This window comes from Chrysemys picta, chromosome 17, assembly GCF_011386835.1.
Source record: "Chrysemys picta bellii isolate R12L10 chromosome 17, ASM1138683v2, whole genome shotgun sequence".
In the NCBI taxonomy this organism is placed as follows: Eukaryota; Metazoa; Chordata; order Testudines; family Emydidae; genus Chrysemys; species Chrysemys picta.
The window spans coordinates 25621599-25645442 of NC_088807.1; the positions used below are offsets into that span (position 1 = coordinate 25621599).

General features: G+C 60.0%; 1 protein-coding gene across 1 annotated transcript in view; it reads right to left on the reverse strand.

Moving 5' to 3' along the window:
* HUWE1 (HECT, UBA and WWE domain containing E3 ubiquitin protein ligase 1) overlaps positions 1-23844 on the reverse strand; it is a 63906-nt gene extending 40062 nt beyond the window's left edge. The window contains 19 exon segments of the mRNA XM_065571243.1: positions 43-149; positions 1449-1529; positions 1790-1891; positions 1973-2134; positions 2581-2692; positions 2768-2908; positions 3292-3419; positions 3544-3694; positions 3917-4017; positions 4130-4229; positions 4621-4689; positions 4780-4827; positions 5362-5439; positions 6140-6202; positions 6300-6452; positions 7152-7358; positions 8858-8956; positions 9696-9766; positions 23401-23844. Coding sequence (XP_065427315.1) covers positions 43-149; positions 1449-1529; positions 1790-1891; positions 1973-2134; positions 2581-2692; positions 2768-2908; positions 3292-3419; positions 3544-3694; positions 3917-4017; positions 4130-4229; positions 4621-4689; positions 4780-4827; positions 5362-5439; positions 6140-6202; positions 6300-6452; positions 7152-7358; positions 8858-8956; positions 9696-9740 — 1947 coding nt within the window. The 5' untranslated portion in view covers positions 9741-9766; positions 23401-23844.

Genomic DNA, 23844 nt, shown 5'->3' on the forward strand with positions numbered 1-23844 from the left:
AGCCAGGCGAGGGTGTGGGGCCGGTGGGGCGGCCAGGCTCACGTCTTTGATGAGGAGGGCGTGCAGCATGACGTCCGTCAGCCCGTTGTCCTGCAGCGAGGAGAGCAGTGAGGGCTCCTGGAACACGAAGACCGTCACCACTTCGGTGGCTGCGGGGCGGAGGAGAGAGCACGGTGGGTGAGGGACGGCCGTCCCACTCCTCTCGGTAAGACGCCCCCTGGCTGGGGCCCTCCCAGCCAGGAAGGGGCTGGGCCAAGGATCAGCTCCCACGCTCGTTCGGGAGAGAGCCCACTGAAATGACTAGCCCACTCTCATGCTTCAGGGCTTCAGCCAGGGGGGTCAGGAAGGAATTTCCCTCCCCTCCCCTCATGCCCAATGGGGCTATTTATTCCCCCCCCACACCTTCCTCTGAAGGATCAGGGAGGGTGGAGACAGACCATCTGACATCCTGGGCTCTTTTAGGGGCCTGGCTCAGCTGTGGGGTGCGGCAGACAGGTGGGCAGGGAAGTTGGACACACTAATGAGCCGCACCCAGCTCTTGCCCTGCGCCAGGTGCTATACATAAGGGCACCCCGGTTTCCGTTCGACTCCACACACTACCCTAACTCGTGCAAGCAGCAGGCCGCCCTCCCTGTCCCACTACAGCCGGACAAGGGCTCGCCCCGCACGAGGACAGCCAGTCTGGAGGAGGGATCGCGAGGCTGCGCTGGGGATATTGGCTAACCCCACTCTAGCTCTCGGCAGCCACAGATCTCACTTCAGCGGGGTTGTTCCACTGTTTCAACAGATGGGGAACCTGACCCCTGGGGGCTTGCCCAAGTCAACCAGCGGGCCGGCTAGCTGTCGCTGCCCGGTTCAGGCCCCCAAAGAGAGCGACGAGAACAACCCCAGGTCTGGGAAACCTGCCCTACAGTCGTGTCGATTTCCTTGAACCAGAGCCGCTGGCTGGAAGGGGAAGCTGGACACACTAATGAGAAATCTCGCGCCAATTGAACCCTTCCTCGACCGGACTGCAGAGCCGGCCCATAAATCCGCCATGCCCACACACTGGCAGAGACGGGGAGCAAGTCACCCCAAGCCTGCTTCGGTGGCGTCGCTCGCTCTCAGGCAGCTTCTCCAACGCATGAATCCTCCTCACGGCTCTGACCCCTCCCCAATTTATCCTCGGCCGCCTTGAATCGTGGGTACCAGAACCGGGCCGCAGCAGGAGTTCAGGGCTCCTCTGAGCACGCCCCGCCCCGCCCCCAGATCACGCCAGCCCGCGCTGGATTTGCGGACGCAGGGTGGGCCGTAGTACTGAAAGGCAGCTCTCCAGGGGACGGAGCAGTCGAGGGAATGAGAATCAGGACCAGAATCAACACCCCCCTTCCCCCGAAGGGCAGCTGGAGGGGACTCGGGAAGGCATCACTCCGGAGCGGGGGTTCCCCTGGCCCTGTCCCGTTACTTACCGAGCAGGAAGAGAGACGGGCCGTAGTACTCCGCGTTGCTGATGACGTGCTTCAGAGAGGTAGGCAAGGAGCCATCCATCACTGTGAGGGGAGAGGGGCCGTGAGACACAGCAAGGGGAAGGGGGGGACTCCCCTTCGTATGGGGAGAAAGGAGGGGGGCTGGGAAGCAGGATTCCTGGGTTCTCTCCCCAGCTCTGAGAGGGGGGTGAGGTCTAGTGGTTAGAGCAGGGCGGGCTGGGAGCCAGGACTCCTGGGTTCTCTTGGCAGGGGAGGGGGCAGAGGAGGAGATAGGCAGCTCAGATCCTGCTCCCACCCCTCGCCCACCACAGGCGCCCCCTCACCGTGGCGGATGCCGTCCGAGAAGGCGGGGTCCTGGATGGCCTTCTTGAGGAAGTTGAGCATGGATTTGAGGAGGGCGGCTCGCTGTGGGATACACTGCACACCTGCGGATGAGGGGAAGAGGTCAGCACCCGGGTCACTGCTTGCCGCCCCCCGCCCGCCCCACCCGAGCCAGCCCAACCCACCGCTGCGGGGGGCGACGACGGCACTGGTCGCGCCGCCGGTGCTGCAGCTGGGGGCAACGGCGCTCGGCGTCCTCACTTCTGCCACCACCACTGCCGCTGCTTCTGGCCGGGGCTCCGCTGAGGTCGAGGGACCCGGGCTGCTCTCCATGGCCACGTCCGACACTGCAGGGGGACACGGAACATTACATGCCAGGAACCACACACACCGGGATTCCTCGGCACCGTGCCGGCGCCCGATTCCTTCCAGCCCCAGAGAGCCGGCACCTCTCTGGGGCTAAGCCCTCTGGGAGTGGGGACTACGAGTTAGAGCAGGGGGGCTGGGAGCCAGGACACCTGGGTTCTCTCTCCCGCTCTGGGAGGGCAGTGGGGGCTATGGGTTAGAGCAGAGGGGCTGAAAGCAAAGACCTCTGGGAAGCTCTTTCACTCCCAAACCCCTCCATCTCCCGGGGCAGGAGACCTGCAGCTCGGCCGACCCCAGGCCAACATCCATCTCCACGGGGTTTCAGCCGCAGCGCCCAGCCCAGCCCCAGACAGCTCCCACTGCTAGGCAATGCAGGGGGAACGCACGGCTCAGCCACCCCCCAGTGCTCCGGGACGTTCCCAGTTACCTTCCATGTCAGTCTCCATCTCCTCCCCTTCCTGGAGGGGGGCGGTGGGCGGTCTCTGGATTTTTGGCTTTATGACGAAGGGGCACTCCTGGCGGCACAGGTCCACCTCGTGCTGGGGAGAGAGCAGGGCGTTAGCGGGGGCCGGGCAGGGGGGGCGGGGTGCCGCGGCCGGCGGGGGGCCGGTTACCTCTAGCCGGTAGATGAAGATGGAGAGGCCGCTGTGGGACTGGAAGGCCGCCATGTCCAGGTTGGTGATGAGATCCACCACGCGGACCGCCCGGGTCACGAAGGTGATCTGGTCCTGTTCGTCCCCCAGGAACTTGATCACCTGGCGGGGGGGAGCAGCGAGATCCCTGGTTACGGGCGAGCCGAGGAGCGGGGCCACGCGCCCCCCCCGGGGGCTTTGAAACCCGCCCTAGTTCTGCCTGCTCAGCATGAGGGGGACGCCCGCGGGGCCAGCCGAGACCACCTCAGTCCCATCCAGCCTTGGGATCTGTGACCCGGGAAACCCGGGATCTGCCCGGGGGCGTTCAGTGCCGGCTCCGGGACAATCTCCAGAGAGGGCAGGAGTCCTTTGCTCCCCAGGCCCTTCCATTGAGCCAGCCAGCTCTCTGCCCTCGGGCCACATGGGAGCTGGGGCCCCTGTCCTGTCCGCCCCGCCCCCCCGGAGCCAGCGCCCTCCAGAGGACAAAGGCCCGCTCCCCACGTCACCTTCAGTAAGGCCTCCATCATGCCGCAGGAAACCAGCGCTTCCCCGCCCGCGTCGTAGCTGGCCAGGTGGTAGAGGAAAGAGAAGAGGGCCGTGGCAAACTGGTGAGGGTACGGCTCCATGGTCGGGTCTGCAAGGGACATCCTAGTCAGCTGTTCGCCTGGGTCTCCCCCGGACCTGCCCCCAGCCCCGTCCCCAGCCTGGCCCCACACCCAGGCGCTCCCCCGGCCCCTCACCCAGCCGCCCCCGCTCACCGATCATGGCCTGGATGCAGTTCCGCACGAGGACCGGCAGGAAGCCGTGGTAGGAGGCGGTTCCCGTGCAGTCGATGATGCTGCTGAGTTTCGGGGTCCGCTCCAAGTGGACGATGGAGGTGAGGGTTCTCAAGGAGGCCGCCTTGATGTCCTGCGTGAGGTGACGAGGGGCATGAGACGCCAAGCCGGGCCCTGGCTTCCCAGCGCCCGGGGGGGAAACGGAGGCACAGCTGCCAAGGCCATCCTGCATCAGCAGCTGGTTGGGTTCCCCTCCCACGTGAGTGGGACTGACAAGCACAGGTGCCCCGAGAACCCCGGTACCCCGACTCCATGGGGTTACCAGCCATCCCAGCCCCCCACCTGGGACACTCACCATGAGCTGCTTGTCCGTTATCTGCAGCACGTCCACCAGCTCCTCTATCAGCCCGTTGTACAGGATGCTGCTGGCCGACTCCTGCAGGGCATTGGAGTACACTGCGGGCACAGAGGGGCAGCGCGTTAGGCTGCGTGGCACAGCTGGCATCGAGCAGGGCCACTGGGCAGCAGCGCCAGGCCACACCCTGCAGGCGGTCAGAGGCCCCCTTACCTAGTATGGAGATGGCATGCAGCCGGGCCTGGACAGCCTGCAGACGCTTTCTGTGGTTGGAGAAGCCGTGCGCCAGGCGGATGTGTGTGAAGAGCAGCATCTGGAGTGGGGCGGGGGACAGAGAGTATGGGGGGGGTATTACGGTACAGCCCACAACCGCGCCCCACCCTTCCCAGCACTGCACACTTCCCCACCACCACCGCCCACAAGGCAAGAGGCTGCCCCCAAGTAGCTTGTAATCATTAGAAGGGGGGCAGGAGGGGAAACTGAGGCAGAGAGGCACGGGCTCTCTCCCAGAGTCAAGTCAAGCTGAGGATAGAACCCAGGAGTCCTGGCTCCCAGCCCCCACCCATTAGACCCCACTCCTCTCCCAGAGCAGGGAACAGAGCCCAGCAGTCCTGCCTCCCAGGACCCCTCCTCTGACCACTCGCCCTGGGGACAGAACCCGGGAGCCCCGGCTCCCAGTCCCCCGGCGATGCCCCGGCACTGACCTGCTTGTCCTTGGGGATGCTATACATCTTGGTGAGGGATTCCATGATCTCGGAGGGGCTTTCCGAAATCTGCAGGAGGAGACCAGACGAGGGCTCGGCACCGGGCAGCTTCAAACCCGCGTCCCGTCCCGTCCCCCCCCGCCAGGCCCAAAGCCTTACCTTGTCCAGCTGTTCTATGTGGATGTAATGCAGCGTGTTGCTGGTCGTCTGCAAAGGAAGGGGGCGGGGGCATTAAAGGGACAGCGGGTGGGAATTGGGAGGGGGAGCTGTCCACAGCTTCGGTCAGTCTCCCCACACAAAAGCTAGGAGATGGAACCCAGGAGTCCTGACTTCCAACCTTCACCACACCCACCCCTCCTGGCACCAGGGATAGAGCCCAGGAGTCCTGGCTCCCAGCCCCCTGCTCTAACCACTAGCCCCCACTCCTCCCCCAGAGCTGAGGAGAGAACCCAGGAGTCCTGGCTCCCAGTCCCACCTCGCTCTAGGGGGCATGGCGGGCCACGAGCTGCTGAGGGTGGTAGGCGTCCTGACGCCGCAGGCACGGCTAAGGAAATCTGCCCTTCCCGGATGAGTGCTGATAGCTCAGGGCACTAAGGACAGAGCTTGCGAGCCAGAGGCAAGCAGGGCTGGGCCCCCCGGAATTGGCCTCATTCCAGGGCCTTTCAAGCTACGATTCCCTCCCCCCTGCCCCACGCTGGGGTCTCCCCCTAGGGGATCAGCCCTCCCCGGCCGGACACTCACCCTTTTATCCACTTTGACCTCGGTGCCCAGATCTGCATAGAACTCAAAGTGCAGCGTGGTGGCACTGGGTGGGTATTTCTACATAGAGAGCACAGCACGGGGGGGTCAGAGCACTGCAGGGGCCAGCCTGCCCCTTCCCAGACTGGGGAAAGCCCCACCTACCCCGCTCTTCTCACCGCTCAGAGCTCCCCCTCAAGAGGGAAACTGAGACACGCAGGCCAAGCTGGGACTAGAAGCCAGGAGTCCGGAGCGCCAGCCTCATGTGCTAGCCGCCCTGGCAGGGCGCCATGTGCTGCTGTTTCAGGGAGGGGAGACGGAGCAGCTACCATTACAAGGAACCCCCTCCCAGAGCCGGGGAGAGAACCCAGGAGTCCGGGCCCCCAGCCCTCCTTCCAACTCACTAGACCCCCCCTCCCCTCCCTGTGCCAGGAATAGAACCCAGGAGTCCTGGCTCCCAGCCCCCTGCTCTAACCCACCAGCCCCCATTCCCCTCCCAGAGCCAGGGAGAGAACCCAGGAGTCCTGGCTCCCAGCCCCCCCTGCTCTAACCACCAGACCCCCCTCCCCTCCCAGAGCCGGGAGAGAACCCAGGCGTCCAGGAGAGAACAAGCGATGCTGGGCAGCACTGGGGGTCCCCCAGGAACTCCGCCCATGAGGGCTCAGGGTGCGGACAGCACCAGGGGTCCGGCATCTGTCACCGCCCTGGGCCAGGAAGACGCAGCTCAGGGCGTGCCAGGGCCGGCTAGCGGAAGAGAAGGAAGCCAGGGACGGGAACTCACCACCATGTGCAAGTCTCTACAACACCCGGCCAGTCCAAAGCCGTTTTCCTTGCCGCCCCAGCTCTGCGGGAGAGGAGAGGAGAGGAGAGGGGGGTTAGCCACATCCAGAGCCCCTCCAGCCCTGCCCCTCCCCACCTCCCGCGGCGTGTGGGGCGCTCACCTCGGCCAGGTGCTGCAGCCGGGACAGCAGGGGCGCCCGCTTGTCCGAGCCCAGGCGCGTGATGTAGTTGGAGCGTTTGCTGAAGACGTAGAGCAGGTTCAGCACGGCCAGCACCACCTGCATGTCCGAGGAGGCCAGCAGCGTGGTCAGGTGCTGTGGGACAGCGGGAGGGGTTAGACACTGCACGGGTCGGGGGCTTCTCGGGGCTCAGAGCTGGGGGATCCCAGCCTGAGCCAGGGAGAGAACCCTGGAGTCCTGGCTCCCAGCACCCCAACTGTCAGCTCCCACTCCCCTCCCAGAGCCGGGAGAGAACCCAGGAGTCCTGGCTCCCAGCACCTGAACCGTCAGCTCCCACTCCCCTCCCAGAGCCGGGGAGAGAACCCTGGAGTCCTGGCTCCCAGCACCCCAACCGTCAGCTCCCACTCCCCTCCCAGAGCCGGGGAGAGAACCCTGGAGTCCTGGCTCCCAGCACCCCAACCGTCAGCTCCCACTCCCCTCCCAGAGCCGGGGAGAGAACCCAGGAGTCCTGGATCGCAGCACCTGAACCGTCAGCTCCCACTCCCCTCCCAGAGCCGGGGAGAGAATCCAGGAGTCCTGGCTCCCAGCACCCGAACCGTCAGCTCCCACTCCCCTCCCAGAGCCAGGAGAGAACCCAGGAGTCCTGGCTCCCAGCACCCGAACCATCAGCTCCCACTCCCCTCCCAGAGCCAGGAGAGAACCCAGGAGTCCTGGCTCCCAGCACCCGAACCGTCAGCTCCCACTCCCCTCCCAGAGCCGGGGAGAGAACCCAGGTGTCCTGGCTCTCAGCCCCCCACTCCCCTCCCATGAAAGCCAGGGGCCCTGCCTCCCCACCTCGATGGAGCTGTAGAGATGCCGGGAGAAGCTGTACTCTATGAGTAGGGCGGTGAAGTTGAGCACGGCCAGCAGCAGGGCCTTGAGCTGCTCCCGCTCCGGCCGGTCGCACACCAGCATCCACAGCATGTTCTCCACCGTCTGCCCGGCGTCGGCCAGGATGCCGTCAAAGCGGTCCAAGAGATCCACCCAGTGGTACAGCTCGCACTGAAAGGGGGGAGACGGGGTGAGGGGAGCAGCCAGCGAACCCAGGAGTCCTGACTCCGCCCTGCCTCTACACGTCTCTTCCCCCCCACAGCCCCAGGCCAGTCCAAGATGGAGGCTCTTACCCTTGTGACCTTATGAGTGTAACTTAATATCTCATTGAAAGGTGACAGGGCCAGGAAGAGTTAATTACCTCCCAGACTGACCGGACCCAGGGCCGAACTGTAGCGACTGGCTAGGAAGATCTGTGACCGAACAGAGCTGTGAAATGCAGCCGCATTGTTAGAGAGCGAAGGGGAGCGGTTTGCTCAGGGCTTGTGATGGGAGCAAACAAGTCTTGTCTATTGCTAGAGCTTTGATTCAAAGATCAAAAAAGGAATATTAACATGTAGGAAGACACTTGAGGGAAATAGTATTATTGTCTCTATGTCTCTTTGAAGGTTGGGGTAACCTGGATCTGAACTGTGTAATGGATAAATGACCCTGGGCTAATTGCCAGGATGTTTGGGAGAAGGAGAGTTAGGCCGATTGTTTTCTCAGGCCGAAAGGCTGCAGGAAATGTATAAAAACCCTGGGACACGATCCTGCTGCATCTCAGATCTGCTTTGGGTCCCAAGAGGGGGAACTTGGAGCCACAAGGATTGAGATCCCCAGTCACTGATTGGCGTCACCCTGAATATGGACATTGGACTATAACCTCCGGACTATTTCTAAAAGGACTTTTGGCAACTACAAACTCATCTCTGCTATGCATCTGAACCTCAAGAATTGAACTCAGGTCTGTCTGTATATTGATCTTTGAACCAACACACACACTCCTTTTTTAATACATTTTAGCTTAGTTAATAAGGATTGGCTCTACGCGTGTATTGTGGGTAAGATCTAAGTTATCATTGGACCTGGGTGTGCGGCTGATCCTTTGGGATTGGAAGAACCTTTTCTTTTCTATGAGATCAGATGTTCAGGAATCATCATCGTATCTGACGTGTGTGTCTGGCCGGAGGCCGGAGGCCAGGCACTTTAAGGGAACTGCGTTGTTCGGACGTCTGAGGAACCAGGGAGGTCCTATGGAAGCTCTTTTGTGCTGGTTGGTAAATCTAAGTGTTGGCAGATCCACCAGCTTTTGGGGTTTGTCTGCCCCGTTTTGTTTGCAGTTCACCCTAATTGAGTGACCTCAGCTGGCTCCCACGGGCAGCACCGTCACAACCGTACACTAACCACCAAGTGGTCCCTCACGAGCCACGGGCTCGGCTGGCGGCCACCACTGCGCCGGCCTGGATCACAGCTGGCGCCCCTTAGAGGGGAAGGCCCCATGCCCCATTCCCCACCCACTGAGCCAGCCAATCCCCCGAGGGGACGTGGTACCTTCTCCTCAGTTCTCACAGATCCCTAGCAGGGGACCCCCGCAAACAGTGAGCCCGGCGACGGCTGGGGCTGGCCCAGGAGCCGAGGTCCCAGCCAGCGGCAGCCCCAGCGGAGCGGCGAGCGCCCCAGACACCCACCTTCCCGATGTTCCATGTCTTGATCTGTTGCAGTTCCAGCAGCAGCTGCTCATCGCTGCAGACTCTGAGCTTGTCGATCAAGGCCCTGCAGTCGGCAGGCTGGGGAGAGAAGTGGGGAGAGGCAGGTCAGGGGGACCAGGCTGCTGCGGGCCTGGGGCCATGATCCGGCCGGACCCCCTCACCCCAGGATTCTCCCAGGGCCGATTTCAAACATGCCTGGAGAACCCCGCGGTTCTGAACCCCAGCCCTCTGGCATCGAGGGAGAGCACTCCCTCTTCACATGCGGGGACCTCAACACCCACTACAAGGAGCAACAGTTTTCACACCAGGTGGGTCTAGTAGTTAGTACGGAAGGGCTGGGAGCCAGGACTCCTGGGTTCTCTCCCCGGCTCTGGGAGGGGAGTAGGGGCTAGTGGTTAGAGCAGGGGGGGCTGGGAGCCAGGACTCCTGGGTTCTCTCCCCGGCTCTGGGAGGGGAGTAGGGGCTAGTGGTTAGAGCAGGGGGGGCTGGGAGCCAGGACTCCTGGGTTCTCTCCCCGGCTCTGGGAGGGGAGTAGGGGCTAGTGGTTAGAGCAGGGGGGCTGGGAGCCAGGACTCCTGGGTTCTCTCCCCGGCTCTGGATTCAGTTTGATCCCAGTAAACATGGCAGCCCAAGCATGGCCTGGCAATTCCTAGGCCAGAGGATTTACATCCCATTGCGAAGGTAAGATCCCGCCCGCAGCGGTATTATCTCCCAGTCAGCATGATGGCCCAGCTGTCCAGTAGCCCAGCACTCCGCTCATTAGCCAGCCCTGAGCCCTGTGTTCCCCAGGAGCCTTCCAGCCCCCAGCGATACTCACAGCCTCGGTGGGGGTTTTCTTCAGTTTCGTTCGGTCCACTTTCATTTTTTATTCTTTTCCACTTTCTGATCCTGGAAGGGAAGAGCAGAGAACAGGCGATGAACACGGGAGGGCCAGGAAGGGAGCCTCACAGCCAGCAGAGGGGTTTGTCCTAGTTGCACTGCCGTAGGATCCAGGCCCCCTTGTCCTGGCTCAAGACCCCACCATGCCAGACCTGGACAGACAGCGCTCCCAGGCGGGCCCTTCCCCCAGCAGGGACAATCTAAGGAGACCGGCCACAGGTCTCGCCCAAGGTCACGGATTAGTGGCAGAGCTAGGGACAGAACCCAGGAGTCCTGGCTCCCAGTCCCCCCCCCTCCCCTCACACACACCACTAGACCCGACTCCCCTCCTGAGCTGGGGACGGAATCCAAGAGTCCTGACTCCCAGATCCACCCCCTCCAACCCTCACTAACTACTACACCCCACCCTCGGTCAATCGAGATTGGGGACCCCATGTGCCCACGACTCAAGACCAGGGTCCCCCTAATCACACCAGACTCCAGCTGACCTGCCCCCTTCCCACTGCACCAGGTGCCACTCAGTTCCCCCTTCCCTCAAACAAAATCAGCCCCCTCTGTTGTGCCAGCCCAGCTCCAGCCCACGGCCCATCCCACTGGAGCGGGGAAGGGTGACCCCCAAGAGTTACCCAGGGCAGGGCAGGGCGACATATGGGCGGAGCCAAGGCTGACTCCGCCCCCAGCCAGCCCGCACATCTGTCCAATAGCCTGGAGTTCCAGGAATGCCCCCACGATCCATTCTCTGCTTTCCCCCGCTTTCCCCCCTGCTCCCCACCCGGGGCAGGGGGCTGGGTCTCCGCTCCAGCCCCCGGGGGTTTGAGCGCCTCAGAAAGGAATCTGCTTCTGACCCTTGATTCAGGCTCCAGCCCCGACGTTGACTTGGCTGGCCCGGAAGAGACGCGAGCCCAACTGTCCCCCGCCAGCCGGCGACTCTCGAGAGCTGGGTCTGACCCGTAGGCACCCAAATGGCTTTGCTGCTCTGGGCTGCAGCTGGCCAGCTGTCCAAGGAGCACAGGCTTCGGGACAGGCACTGGCTATGCAGGGACCCCAATCTCAGCGGAGCCCCCTTGATTGCCTCACAAGCGCCCAGCAAGCAAGCGGCATGGCTGGATTGGAACCCACCCCAGGCAGATCAACGGCAAAACCACAACAAAAACTTCCACCCCAAGCCCGATCTCCCCCTGCACCAAATGCCTTCGGGTTCAGAGCAAGGCAGACAGCTTCCCGGCCCCCAGATCAGCCCAGAGGGGAGGGATCGGGGGCCGGAACAGCCCCAGTGCCTAGTTTCAGGAGTGGCTTCGCAGTCGTCCCCAGCCCCCGGCAGCCCCCGGCCCGCAATGCTTTATTCGACACTGGAGAGACCACGGCTGGACTGCGGTGCCCAGTTCAATCAGAGAGGGGCTGGCGAAAAGCCACGATTAATGGATTCGCAAACCGGCCTTCGAGCGATGACTCCAGGTCCGCCAGCTCTTCAGCTTCCCAATGAGAAGGTGTTAAGGGGGGACCTGAGCCCAGACAAGGGGAACCAACGTATGAGCACAGGCTCTTTGATCCCACAGAGAAAGGTCTAACAGACAAGCCGAGCCCCATTGTGCTGGGAACACACAGACCTAGAGAGCCGGGAGGGAGACTCCGGGCCCCATGCCAAAGCCTGAGCCAGAAGGAGGCACTTCTCCTCCAGGCACATGACCTCCGCTGACCCCTGCCCTTGCACTCTGCTTTTTAGGGTCGGGCTGCCCCGCAAACAAAGCCGGAGCCTGCAGCCAGGCCAGAACTACAGCTCCCAGAAGGCAGTGGGCTGGCCTCGGCCGATGATGTCACGGCTCCGGAACAATGAATGTGCAGAAAACTCCCGCAGGGGAGCAGTGGGTGGGAGCGGTTTGAAGAGATGACGTTTGGGGGGCGGGGAGGGGGGGCATGCTTAGGGCTGCTGGGGCAGACTCGGGCCCTGAAATCCAGCGTGCACGCTCAAATCCACAGCACGTGCACACCGGGAACCTGAGCTGTGAGAACGACCGCACGGCCCGTTCTCTGGCAAAGGAGCCAACTGGCGCTAACCCCCCAGCACACACTACGGCCTTGGAGCAGCCCTGCCCGCTTCCTCTCAGGCTCTCTCCACGGCACGAAGGGCCCCCGGGGATCTTACCTGGCCCCCGTAGCGCACGGGCCAGGAACTGCCCCTCGCCAGGGCCCAGAGCCTGATCCTGATTTACAGATGGAGAATCAATCGCTCCCTTGGTTGCTCACTCTTGGGTCAGGCTGGGAAAGGGGGGGGGAGCAAAGCGAGAGGAACGGGGAGCCAGGACTCCTGGGTTCTAGTCCCACCTTGGCTCCCTAAGGCGAGCCAGGCGAAGCATTGGGTCCCTGGGCAGAGGCTCCTCATGCCAATTGTGAGCTCGGCCAAGGCTACACTACGCAATGACTTCGGCCCCCGAGCTGGACCAGCCCGTGCACCGGTGTACACAGCGCTAGGTCAGCGGGCGACGAACCCACCTGCCCGCGTTACGACCGCCTCACCTCTCGCTTCACACGCCCGTCGCCAGCTCTTTTGGGGCCGCGCTGGGCGACGAACGGGGCCGCTGACCGAAAAGCCCACGCCGGGTGCTTTAAGACACTAGACGAAGCTGGTGGCCAGGAGACAGGCACGAAGCAGCAGGTGCGGCAGATTTCTCCTAGATTGCTAGAGCCGCTTGGCGGAAGTGCCAGAGACCCCTGACTCCCTGGCCAGAAGAAAACGATCGAAGCAAAGGAACCCAGCTTGCCAGGGAAGAGAACAGCAGAGAAAGGCTGAACAGCTGCAGGACACAGGCCAAGCACCAGTTGCTAACAGTTGAAGGGAATGAACCACTGGCACAACCTCCGGAGGGAAGCGACCGACTCTCCCATCGCTTGGCGTGGCGAGATCAAGACCACTTGCCTTGCTCCAAGACAGGCAAGTTTAGGGCTCTGGGGGAAACTGACGTGCATTGTGACATTTAGATGTACCCAGGATCCTTCCAACCTTCTGCCCACCATCCCAGAGCAGAACCACGGCCGGGCTGGCCTTAGCCCAAGGCTCGGTCTCAGTCAGTGGCCGGCACCAGCCGCCTCAGGAGATGTTGTAAGAAGCCCCGAAGTTATGGTTTAAGTTTCCCTTCCAGATAACCAGAGTTTGGCTCAAGCCAAAGGAGGAGAATTTAGATCCCTTCCAAGAGCTTCTTTAATTTGTACAATACTCTGGATGTTCTTGTGACCGGTACACGTGTCCACGCCTGCTAAGCTCTTGGCCTCTTGCGGCCAGGAGTTCCACCGGCTAACTGGGCGCTGCGCACTTAAAGGAAGTTTCCTTTGATCAGTTTGGAGTGAGAGGCCATTGGGAACCCAGGAGTCCTGGCTCCCAGCCCCATGGCCCTCACTCGCTACAGCCCCAGGAGTCCTGGTTTTGCAGCACTTCCTACGTGACTGAATAAACTGGACGACATTCAAAAAATGAGAGAGAGAGAGAGAGAGAGAGAGAGAGAGATTGGAGGAGCACAGCAAGTGCCGCTTTCTGTAAAGCAAGTCAGCAAAGAGACTGGCTCTAGTTTAAGCAGGAATTAATTCAGGGAAGTCCCATGGTTGGTGAAAAGAGGAGGCCAGACATCTTCACAGGCCGCCAAGACAAGTGTTTGAAAGGCAGGTCTTGGGAGGAGCAGCAGCCAAGGTCCACAGATGGCCACGCATCACAGCAGGGCTGGGCCAGGAGGGAGGTTTATTAGCCCACCCGCCCGTTGTACACAAAGGAGGCCACCTTCCTGGAGGGCGGGGAAACGTACTGGTCGGAGACATTCTTTACCGAGGCCAGTTTCAGAGCTCTGACCTTCTGGAGCCCAGCCAGCATTCCTCCCCGCCCAAAGGAAGTCATTAATTATAGCCTGACAGAGCATAGGACCGGGAACCAGGTCCTCACAGATCACACAGTCCCATGCCTCAGTTTACCCTTTCTAAAATGGCGCTCATGTATGTGGCTAACAGCCTGCAATGCACAGGAGGTCAGACTAGACAGAACTAAGGGTCCCTTTTAGGTCCAAAACACTTTCACACCCCGTTGGGGGGGTGGTTAGATTAAGTTCCTCTGGCCAGGACCAGCTCAGCTCCCTACACAGCTGAGGACTCTAGACGCCACGGTCAGGCCAAACTGAACGATCACAGAGGAGCCTTCCGGCCACATAAGCCAGGAATCCAGAACTGGAACAATGGGATCTTCCCCCCTTTTATAGAAGGGACGCTCAAGGCATAGGACAGGCCAACTGAACCCAGGAGTCCTGGCTCGCGGTACCAGACGCCAGCCAGATGCACTGCCGACTCCTGCACCGCCGGTCAGGTCCTTAGGGGAGACCGTCCTGGCTCGCGGTACCAGACGCCAGCCAGAGGAACGGCCGACTCCTGCACCGCCGGTCAGGTCCTTAGGGGAGACCGTCCTGGCTCCCGGTACCAGACGCCAGCCAGAGGAACGGCCGACTCCTGCACCGCCGGTCAGGTCCTTAGGGGAGACCGTCCTGGCTCGCGGTACCAGACGCCAGCCAGAGGAACGGCCGACTCCTGCACCGCCGGTCAGGTCCTTAGGGGAGACCGTCCTGGCTCCCGGTACCAGACGCCAGCCAGAGGAACGGCCGACTCCTGCACCGCCGGTCAGGTCCTTAGGGGAGACCGTCCTGGCTCCCGGTACCAGACGCCAGCCAGAGGAACGGCCGACTCCTGCACCGCCGGTCAGGTCCTTAGGGGAGACCGTCCTGGCTCGCAGAGCCTGCCCCACGGCAGATTGAGTTCTAGCGGCCAATGAGCTCTCCTGCCACGCAAGGGGCACCAGCCACCCCGGGCTGGACAGCACGATCCTACCCTACAGAGCACAGGACCCGGGACAGGGGAGGGAAGCAGCCAGATGGGAGAAACATAAGGAGACAGTGAGCCAGTCCTGGCCTGATTAGGTTCTAGCCCAGGCAGCCCACGTGACATCATTTTGCTCCCCCAAAGGGCAGGTGGGTGCCATGCGCTGGGACCTTTGGGCCAGGAGAAGAGCCGTGGTTTGATTCCCAGGCCGGGGGTGGAGGGACAGTTGGATGAATGTCATCAGTAAGAAAAGCTGACTTTGGGGGGGTGTATCTCAGGCCCCATCTGCTCAAACAGTCCCAAATGTGGGCTGCTCACCCTATCCCGAGTCCATAGGGGGGGCGCCAAACTTCAAGGCAATCTGAGTAACTGTGCGGATTTGTCACTCGTTTTAACACCCGCCCCTTTGATCCGGGCGCAGGCCGGTGGCTGGGACCAGCTTTTCACGTGTCTAGACTGTGAACTCCTCAGGGCAGAGACCTTCCGACTAGGTGTCTGTCCAGAACCCCACGAAGCCGGGCTTTGTCAGGCCCCACAGCCGAGCCACGGGGGCTAAGAGCTTCGCCCCTGGGCTGGAGCTGCCGCCATCTCAGTCAGCCTGGCCGGGCAACGTTGCTCTGCAGCGTTTCAATTAACGGGGCCACAGCAACAGGCTCCCATTGAAAGCTCCTGCCCCTCTTCCGATGGCGACGGACTCGGGCTCCGAGCCTGGGCTTCGGATCACTGCTAAGTTCGGCCACTTTTCCCAGCATCGCGTCCTACGTTCCGGCTAGGCCCTTGGGAGGGGCGCTTTCGCAAGCGTTCGCTCGAGTCAACGCAGCCTTCAGCACAGAAACACCGCGCCTCCCCCTCGGGCCGGCCCGGAAAAGCTGACAACGCACTACCTGCTGGATGACCCAGTTTGCCACAGAGAAACCAGCCTTCGATGGGAAGCAAAGCCCGGTCGTGGGCCGGGACCCGGCCGTACACACCCCGCTTGGCGAGGCCTGGGATCCTACCCCGCCAGTCTCAGGAGGCCCCCACCGCACCAGGCTGGCTGCCTTAACTCGGCAAAACAACCGCTCCCAGAGCCTGCTGCTCCTCTCTGCTCCAGCCGCAGGCCCTGAGGCTGTGGGGCAGATTGCATTAGCTCCTCTCCTCACGCTACACTTCCGCACGGCTCCCAGCTGAGCCGGGGCCGCTGCTCAGATGCCAGGCTTCCTCCAGCTGGGCACGGCCCACAGACACCCACCCTTTCCTACTCCTCAAAGAGCCGTGCTCCAGCCGGAAACCGAAAGCCAAACTCGCTCAGCATCCCCAGCTGAAGAGCCGCTGCACAGAGCGCGGGCGACACTCACCGGACCACCCCACGGCAAGAGACCCACACATCCGCTTCCCACAGGCAAACCTGTTCAGCTCAGAGTGACCAGGAAGTCCCCCACCCCCTAGAAGGGCCCAGGGCGTCCTCCTCCATAGACTTCCTCCCGGGGATTTGCACAGACACCTTGCAACCCGCAGCTGCTCAGTCACCGGCACGACTCCACGGGGAGTTTTCGTTTCGGTTCTGGAACGAGAGAGCCCTCAGCCCCCACCCAAGAACGAGCTGCCCGCTCACGCCGCAACGCCAGAAACATAGGCCAAAACCTGGAGCGCACCAGGGCTTCTAGCCCCCTCGTCTGCATCCTGCCTGGGGGACTCCCAGCTCCAGCAGCAGCATCTTCCCAGATCAGCCAGCGGCACTGCAGCTAAGCTGGCGCTAGACAAAGCCCATGTGCCGCCGAGTGGGGAGCTGCTGGGGCACCGAACCTCGGAGCCTCCCCCAGCAAAGAAACAGCACACGGAGGACGGAATGAAGGGGCCGGGCGGGGTTTCATCCCTGGCTTTTAGATACTTGCACCGCACAGGGGATGGGCATGTATCTCAGTCTGTAGGTCACTGATCCCCACCACCTCATGTGAGGAAGGGCAGTGCCCGTAGCAGCCCTGCCTCAGTTTCCCAACCTAAGAGTCTCAATTCCCAGGCTAGCACCCTAACTGCCAGACAGTCCTGCTAAGGCCCGAGGGGCGCATGGCATTCACCCCGTCTGACCCCCGGATGGCCCTGAATTCATTCCTAGTGGAACTAGAGCAGAGCTCTTTGAAACACATCCTGGCTGGACTTTGCCAGCGCTGGCGAATCCAGCGCGACTTTCAGCAAGCTGTGCCAGCGGTTAATTCGCCTCCCTGTTAAAAACGTGCATCTTCTTTCTCCTCTGAATTTGTTAGGCTGGATCGGAGAGGGCTCTTCACACTGGCATCGAGTGGCCCCTTTGCCTTCTCTGTGAGGTTAACCAGAAAGAGTGAAAACAGTGAGAAGTCCCTGTGGCACCTTAGTGCCTAACAAATATATTGGGGCAGAAGCACAAATCAGACATCAAGAATTAGAACATTCAAACACCAGTCGGAGAGCACTTCAATCTCCCTGGACACTCTTCAAACACAGACTCCAGTGAGAAACTGCAGAACTGGAATTCATTTGCAAACTGGACACCATCAAATTAGGCCTGAATAAAGACTGGGAGTGGATGGGTCATTGCAAAAAGTAATTTCCCCCTGGTGATACTCATGCCTTCTGGTCAACTGTTTGAAACGGGCCACCTTGATTGCACTGGCCTTGTTAGCACTACAAAAGTGATTTCCACCCCTTCTTGTCAACTGTTGAGAGCAGCCCACTTCCACCTTCATTGAATCGGCTCCTTAGCAGTGACCCCCCACCCACTTGGTAAGGCAACGCCCATCTTCATGTGTTGTGGATTTATATCTGCCTACTGGATGTTCCACTCCATGCATCTGATGAAGTGGGTTTTAGCCCACGAAAGCTTCTGCCCAGATAAATGTGTTCATCCCGAAGGTGCCACAATGACTCCTCGCTGTTTCTGCCGATACAGACCAACATGGCCACGCCTCTGAAACCTGTCAGAAAGTGACCCACACAGGGAGCTCAAAGGGATGTTTTCCAATCCTCCCTCTCCAGCTGATCGACATCCGCCTTGAATCCGCCTCAGTCGTTCCCGTGTGAGGCTGGCGAAATCAGGCGTCTCTCAAGTCCTCATCTCCACATAAGGTTTCCTAGCCTAGCGAGAACATCAGCTCCTTGGGGTGGGGACCCTCTCTTCTAGGGACACTGCCCAGCAAGCAGCACTTACTCATTCTGCTCACACCCAACCCCGCTAAGCGCCTGCTGGGCGACACGCAGCGCTCAAGGCAGAACCCCGCACTGGTGCGAAGTCTGGGGAAGATTTTGGTGGCGGTGGTTTTGGCATTGCGGTAGCCACGTCGAACAAAGACAACGAGACGCAGGATGGGAGAGGAATGGGGGCACCGAGAGGGAAAAGAGTCGCCCGATGAGGCAGCGGGAATAGACCCCGGGAACAGTCCGTTGCTTCAGCCTGCAAGAGCCCCCACTCACACCCACAGCACGTGGGTCGGATTGTGCAGTGACACTTGCCCCCGTGGCTCGTGTTAGGTGACAAGGTCCTGGCTGCTGTGAGCACTCGGTTGCCGGAGGTTTTGACATCTCAGATGAAATACAGCCCTGCACGGCTCCGCTGTTATCAGAGACTAAAAGGTGGTTTCTCCCCCAATATCTGAGGCAGAAGGAAGTGCAGCCACCTCTGGTGCAGAGAGCAGCAGCTAAACAGAACACAGCAAGCTGCGGACAGCGAGGGAGGGGGAATTCTGGGCCACCGGGGAAGCCCCGTGAAGAGCAATACGGGATCTTTAGCATCTTACTTAAGACTTTGGGTTGTTTCTGTTCTATGTTTGTGCAGCACCTAAAACAAGAGGCTTCTGGGACTGCCGCCATACAAGTAACCCGCGCAGAGCAGACGGGACCTTGGCTGAAGATGCCAACGATGTGAGGAGCAAGGCGCTCCGAGAGATCAATGCAATTTGAGTCCAGAGTGATTGGGGAAGACAGAGTGCTTAAATCCAACAGGGGAGGTGGCAAACTTTTCCGGGTCAGCACCCCTGTTTGAGCTACAAATCCTGCTCGGCCATCTCCACTCTTCGAACGTTGCTGGGGTCGTCAAACACACTTTCTGGCTTGCGGTTTTCAAACAGGCTGGTTTGCTTCAGGCCTTGAGAGCAAAGCACAGTCGGCACACAAGTCACCCGACGGTAAGGACAAGGGACCCCTTTGAGCCAAGATCAAACCGGAGACATTCTGGCCCAACATGGCCCACGCGTGCCAAAAGCACAGCCAGAAAGAGAGACCCACGGATCTCTCATGGAACACCTCCTCTCCAGGTCTTGAAGAACATTGTTAGCCTCCAGCTACAGTCCCCGTCCCACTCCTGAGCTAGCGAGGAGATCTTGGACAGTCAGTGGAGGTGCCGGGCTCGTGGGCCGCACAGTCTGAAGCCACCCAACCGGTTCCTGCCCTTCCAAAGGGAGCCGGCCCCTCGGAAGTATTAAGGCTAGAAAGGAACCGTAGATCTAGTCGGATCTCTTGTACGGCGAGACACAAGACTCCTGAGCTGAGCTCAATAAGGTGCAGTTGAACAAACATCCCTCTTACAGATACGCCCAGTCTCGACGGAAGACCTGCGTGTGACGGAGACTCACATACCAGATCCCTGCCCCTCTGTCCCAATGGCCAGCAGCCGACTTCTGATTTTCATCCATCGTGGACCAACTCGGAGCCAGTGATCTCAACCTGCCTCGTGGCTAGATCAGAGAGCTGTCCAAAGTCACATCTCTTCTCCCCAGGCTGCGGGAAAGTCACTTCTTAACCTTCGCTTCCATAAAACTACTTCAGTTGCTCACCACACGAGCCTTGAATGGCCCCCATGGTTCTTCTCTGAACCCTCTCCTAGTTTTCCCAGCGTCGTTCTAGATCCACAGGGGCACCAGACCTAGACGCAACCTCCCAGTGACGCAGCCCCATCTCTGCAAGAGAGGAGGAGCTGTTTTTCTAACGCACCCGGCGTAGCTGCATCCTCACGTTAGCCGCTGGGACTGCCTGGCACATGTAAAATATTCCACCCGCTTGTCTCAGCCTTGCCACTAACAGCTCCAACGACGGCCATCGATCAGTCATACGTTAGCCCTCAGCATGCGCTAGTCAGTTTCTTGCATCCTGCCCGACAGCAACCGCAGCGCACAGCGCCCCGCACAAGCGCCTTCCCGTTGCCAGGTGCTGTATGGACGCCGCTCACGGCCTCACAGCCTAACAAAGGCCGGGGAGAGGAAACATGCCCCGAGACGTGAAGCCAGCAAGGCAGTGATAGAACCCAGGAGTCCTGCCTCCCACCTCAGCGCCCCTTGTCCCTCACTACGCAGCCGCCGTTCTAGAGTGAAATGAAAGCACTCGGCGTAGAGGGAACTGGGTGTGTATATAACATCCCCCCTCTCCCCCCCCAGTCAACACCCCATGGCTTGGAGCATCCGTGGGAAACCAACAGACGAAGACAGCTACTGCGCTAACCTGATCTATAGTCCAGAGAGGTTCCTTGATGGGACACCACCTCCCTTCTCCGCGAATGTCTAATAGTTTCCCCTGCCTACAATTAACACCTACAATCAATGGGAGAACAGGCTCTTTGGTTTGCTGAACGAGGGGCCAGATTGGAGGGGGTGATGGGGGGGGGGGGGGCAGACAACCTGCAAAGGCACAGGGACAGGTGCGTGATCAGCCAAGTGTTTTAAGTGGCAGGATTTCAGTTGGACAGTGGCCCCTGAAGTTTGTAACTTGCCATTCCAAGGCCAGAAGGGATCATCCAAGCCTGACCTCCTGGCTAACACAGGCCAGAAACTTTCACCAGTTCCCCCCAGGGGTGGAGCCCAACAACTTGTGTTCAGCAAAAGCGCACCCCGAAAGGCAGCCAGTCTGGATGGGAGCCTCCATCTCCGTCCCGGGAAGCGTGTCCCAAGAGTTCATCCTCCTCTTTTGGAAACTGGTGCCTCATTTGCAGTTTGCGTTTGGCTGGCTTCCGCTTCCAAGCGGTGGTGGTTCCACCTTTCCCCACTGAAGCCTGGGATGAAGGTACTTAGACACTGCTCAGGGAGTCCGACTGGTCGTTAAGCAGAGTCGATCAGGATCACGTCAGGCTCCTTTCAATATCTGCTCACCCAAGACCTACCCGGGAAGAACCAGCTACCGCTGCCAAGTACAACGCAGTGGTTAGAGTGCCAGGACTCCTGGGTTCTGTGCCCTGCTCTATTCCGGTCACTGACAAGGTGGGACCACCAAGCCTCAGTTTCCCCACTGACTGAACAGGCAGACGTTTGAGACACAGGAAGCGCGGAGATACTCTGACCCGTGGTCTTTCTACCCCAGAGCAGTTTATTCAGCACAGGTTCGAGACGTGGTGACGGCAGTACACAGAAGGCCGCAGGCATCAGCAGTGAGGCCAGCTCTTCCGAAGCACACCCTTAAGAAACTGCAGAGGTTGGAAGGCACATTTACACATTTTTGCCCAGGGGTCTTGTCCTCCACACCAGAAGCAGAGCGCTTGGTTAGAGAGGAGAAATCTGCCAATCCCTTGAACGAGGGGCGGGGGGAGAATACACCCATCCACTCACTCCAACCCGCCGGCTCATCTGGAAAATCGCTCCAGCGAACTGACCAACAAGTAGAGCAAGTTTAGTAACTCGGCCATCACGACACGCATCAGTTAAGAGTCTCTGAAGAATCCAGGGCAGAATTGGTTCCACCAGTGATGTCCTATTTATCTGGCCATGCAACCACCACTTAGCTATTGCTGAGGAAATGTGTCAGACACCAGGCCACAAAGCCAGTCTCGTACGTCTCTCCGCGCACACACACACACACCCCCAACGGCTACCTGCAGGCTCTGATCCTGGCTCCAATCAGTTTCATGGTTCTCTAAGATGCAGGCATTTAAGAGACTGAAAAAAATGGCATCTTGGACGCGATTACCCGGAGTCTCCCATCAGCTGACAGTGGACAATGCCTGGCGGGCTCCAGTCCTGGCACAGCTCCGCTGAGTGAGCCTGCCTCCGGGACCGGCTCGCCGTTACTCACAGGCGTGCCAAAGCAGGGGGAGTTGAAGTGGAAAAGGTTTAATTCACAAGGCTAAATATGGGATCCCATAGTGACGCTGCATTTTAATAGGTTCGCCAAGCTGTCTGAATCAGCCTTTCTTCAAAGAAAAACGATAGCTCCCCCCCCAGGGCTAACCCCGAGCCTCACAGACAAGCCAAGAGATTGCAGAACGCTGCTAAATAGGTATTACACCCATTCCAGAGCACAGGGCAAAGCAGAGCGGTGCTCATACACTCGCCTTGGCTCAGGGACTGAAATGGGTCAGGCTGGTCTGAACGCTTACAGAAAGGACCACCACTTGAACCTAAACCATCCAACCTTGCAGCACACCCCCTCCACGTGCTGTTCTCTGGGGCCTGACTAGCAAAAGGCACCAGAAAGTTAGGTGACTTGACAGAGGTCACAGTCAGTGGCAGAACTGGAAACGGAACCCAGGAATTCTGGCTCCCAGCCCCTTCTCCCCCCCCTATGCTCTAATCACTAGACCCCACTGCCCTCACCAGAGCCAGGGAAAGAATCAAGGAATCCTCAAAAAGAACAGGAGTACCTGTGGCACCTTAGAGACACATAGCTGCTATTCTGAAACCTGTCAAGGAATCCTGAATCCCAGTCTCCCCTGCCCTAACCACTAGACACCATTCTGCTCCCAGAGTTGGAGAAAGAACTCAGGAGACCTGACACCCAGTACTTCACACCAGAGCACTCAAGCCGGAGGGGGGAGTCATCCCACAGGTGTTGGGGTATCAGACCACCCAGTCTCTCTCACAGGAGAGCTATCAAGGCCTGCGCTAACCATTAATTAGACACACTCCCTTCCCTACACAGTGATCAAACATCCATTCTTCAGGCAATGTAGCAGTCCCGAGAGGAATCCGTTAGCCCCTCCCCGCAATTACAGGCCCTGAGTGGGCCGACAGTCCCAGGGACGTTTCTAGGGCTGAAACCCAGGGACTGAGCTGCCCGGACATACAGCTCCGCTGCATCACATCGGGGGCGACCACACCTGGATCTAACTGGACTTTATCAGGCAACTTTCCATGCTGCTGCAGGCTGGAAGTTTGGGAAAAACCTAGGAACCCCGGAGTCCTGGCCCCCAGCCCTGCCACCTGCACTAACCCACTCCATCTCACCTGCGCCCAGAGCCAGAACGCATAAGACGCTGAAAACCCCCGAAGGTCTTGCTCTAACACCCACCACCTTCAGCACATAGTCCATGCGAGGATCTCCAAGCACATCACCAGGGGACTGGTCAGCACCAGTCTTATTTTCCAGAGAGGGGGGATGCCCTGGCCAGCACCCAGAGCTGAAGCCAGGGCTTTCAGAGCCAGAACCCCTCACCTATAGCCACCAGGCCCCCTCCCTGCAACAGAGACAGCACTGTCTGGAGGCCAGAGCTCCAGGCCTAGTTCTGCCTTGTCGTGAGCTCAGACGTGCCTCAGTTTCCCCTCCCACCAACTCCTTGGGACAGGGCGTTCTCCCCACGCATCTGTGCGGGCCCCAGCACACAGGCAGCCTCCCTGATCTCGAGCAGGGCACCTGTCAGAATCCAGGTCAATCCAGAGAGAACATGCCTGCCGGCTGCGGTGTTGGCCAGTTCACCATGTGCCCTCTGCCGCTCGTGGGTCCTTACTCTCCCTCATCAGAGGAGCCTCAGCGGCGTGACCACCGTCTCCTCTCGCCACAGACAGGCAACCACACCTAGAGCTCGCCACGAGAGCAAAGCACCCTGCTAGGTCACCGACAAGCTGATGGAAGCAAGCGCGGACGCTCACCTGGAATCACAACCAGTCCATGCTCGGTCCGGTCTGCTATCCGAATCACTAATCCGGCACCCACGCTTCGCCCCAGCCGGCCAAGGGAAACACCTTCCGGTTTTCGCGGTTGCTCTAATCCACTTCGACCAGACTAACTGAGGGCCTAGGAGAAACCGGAGACACGGGTGAGACCTGGCACTGGGGGAGATCTACAGAGACCTCAGAACGGGCACGGGGCAGAGGCAGACCATGGAGACCTGGATATTTCATTATACGGGGTTAAGAACAGATGCGCCCCTAGCAAGCAAATTGGGCAATATATTGGGGGACAAATAGGAGCAACTAAAGGGCAGACAGGAAGGCAAGAGGGGTACCTATAATTCCATCCCATTCACCCTAGGGGATCCCTGCCTGGCTTATTTACCCTTCCCAACATACAACACCCAGGAGTTACCCGATAAC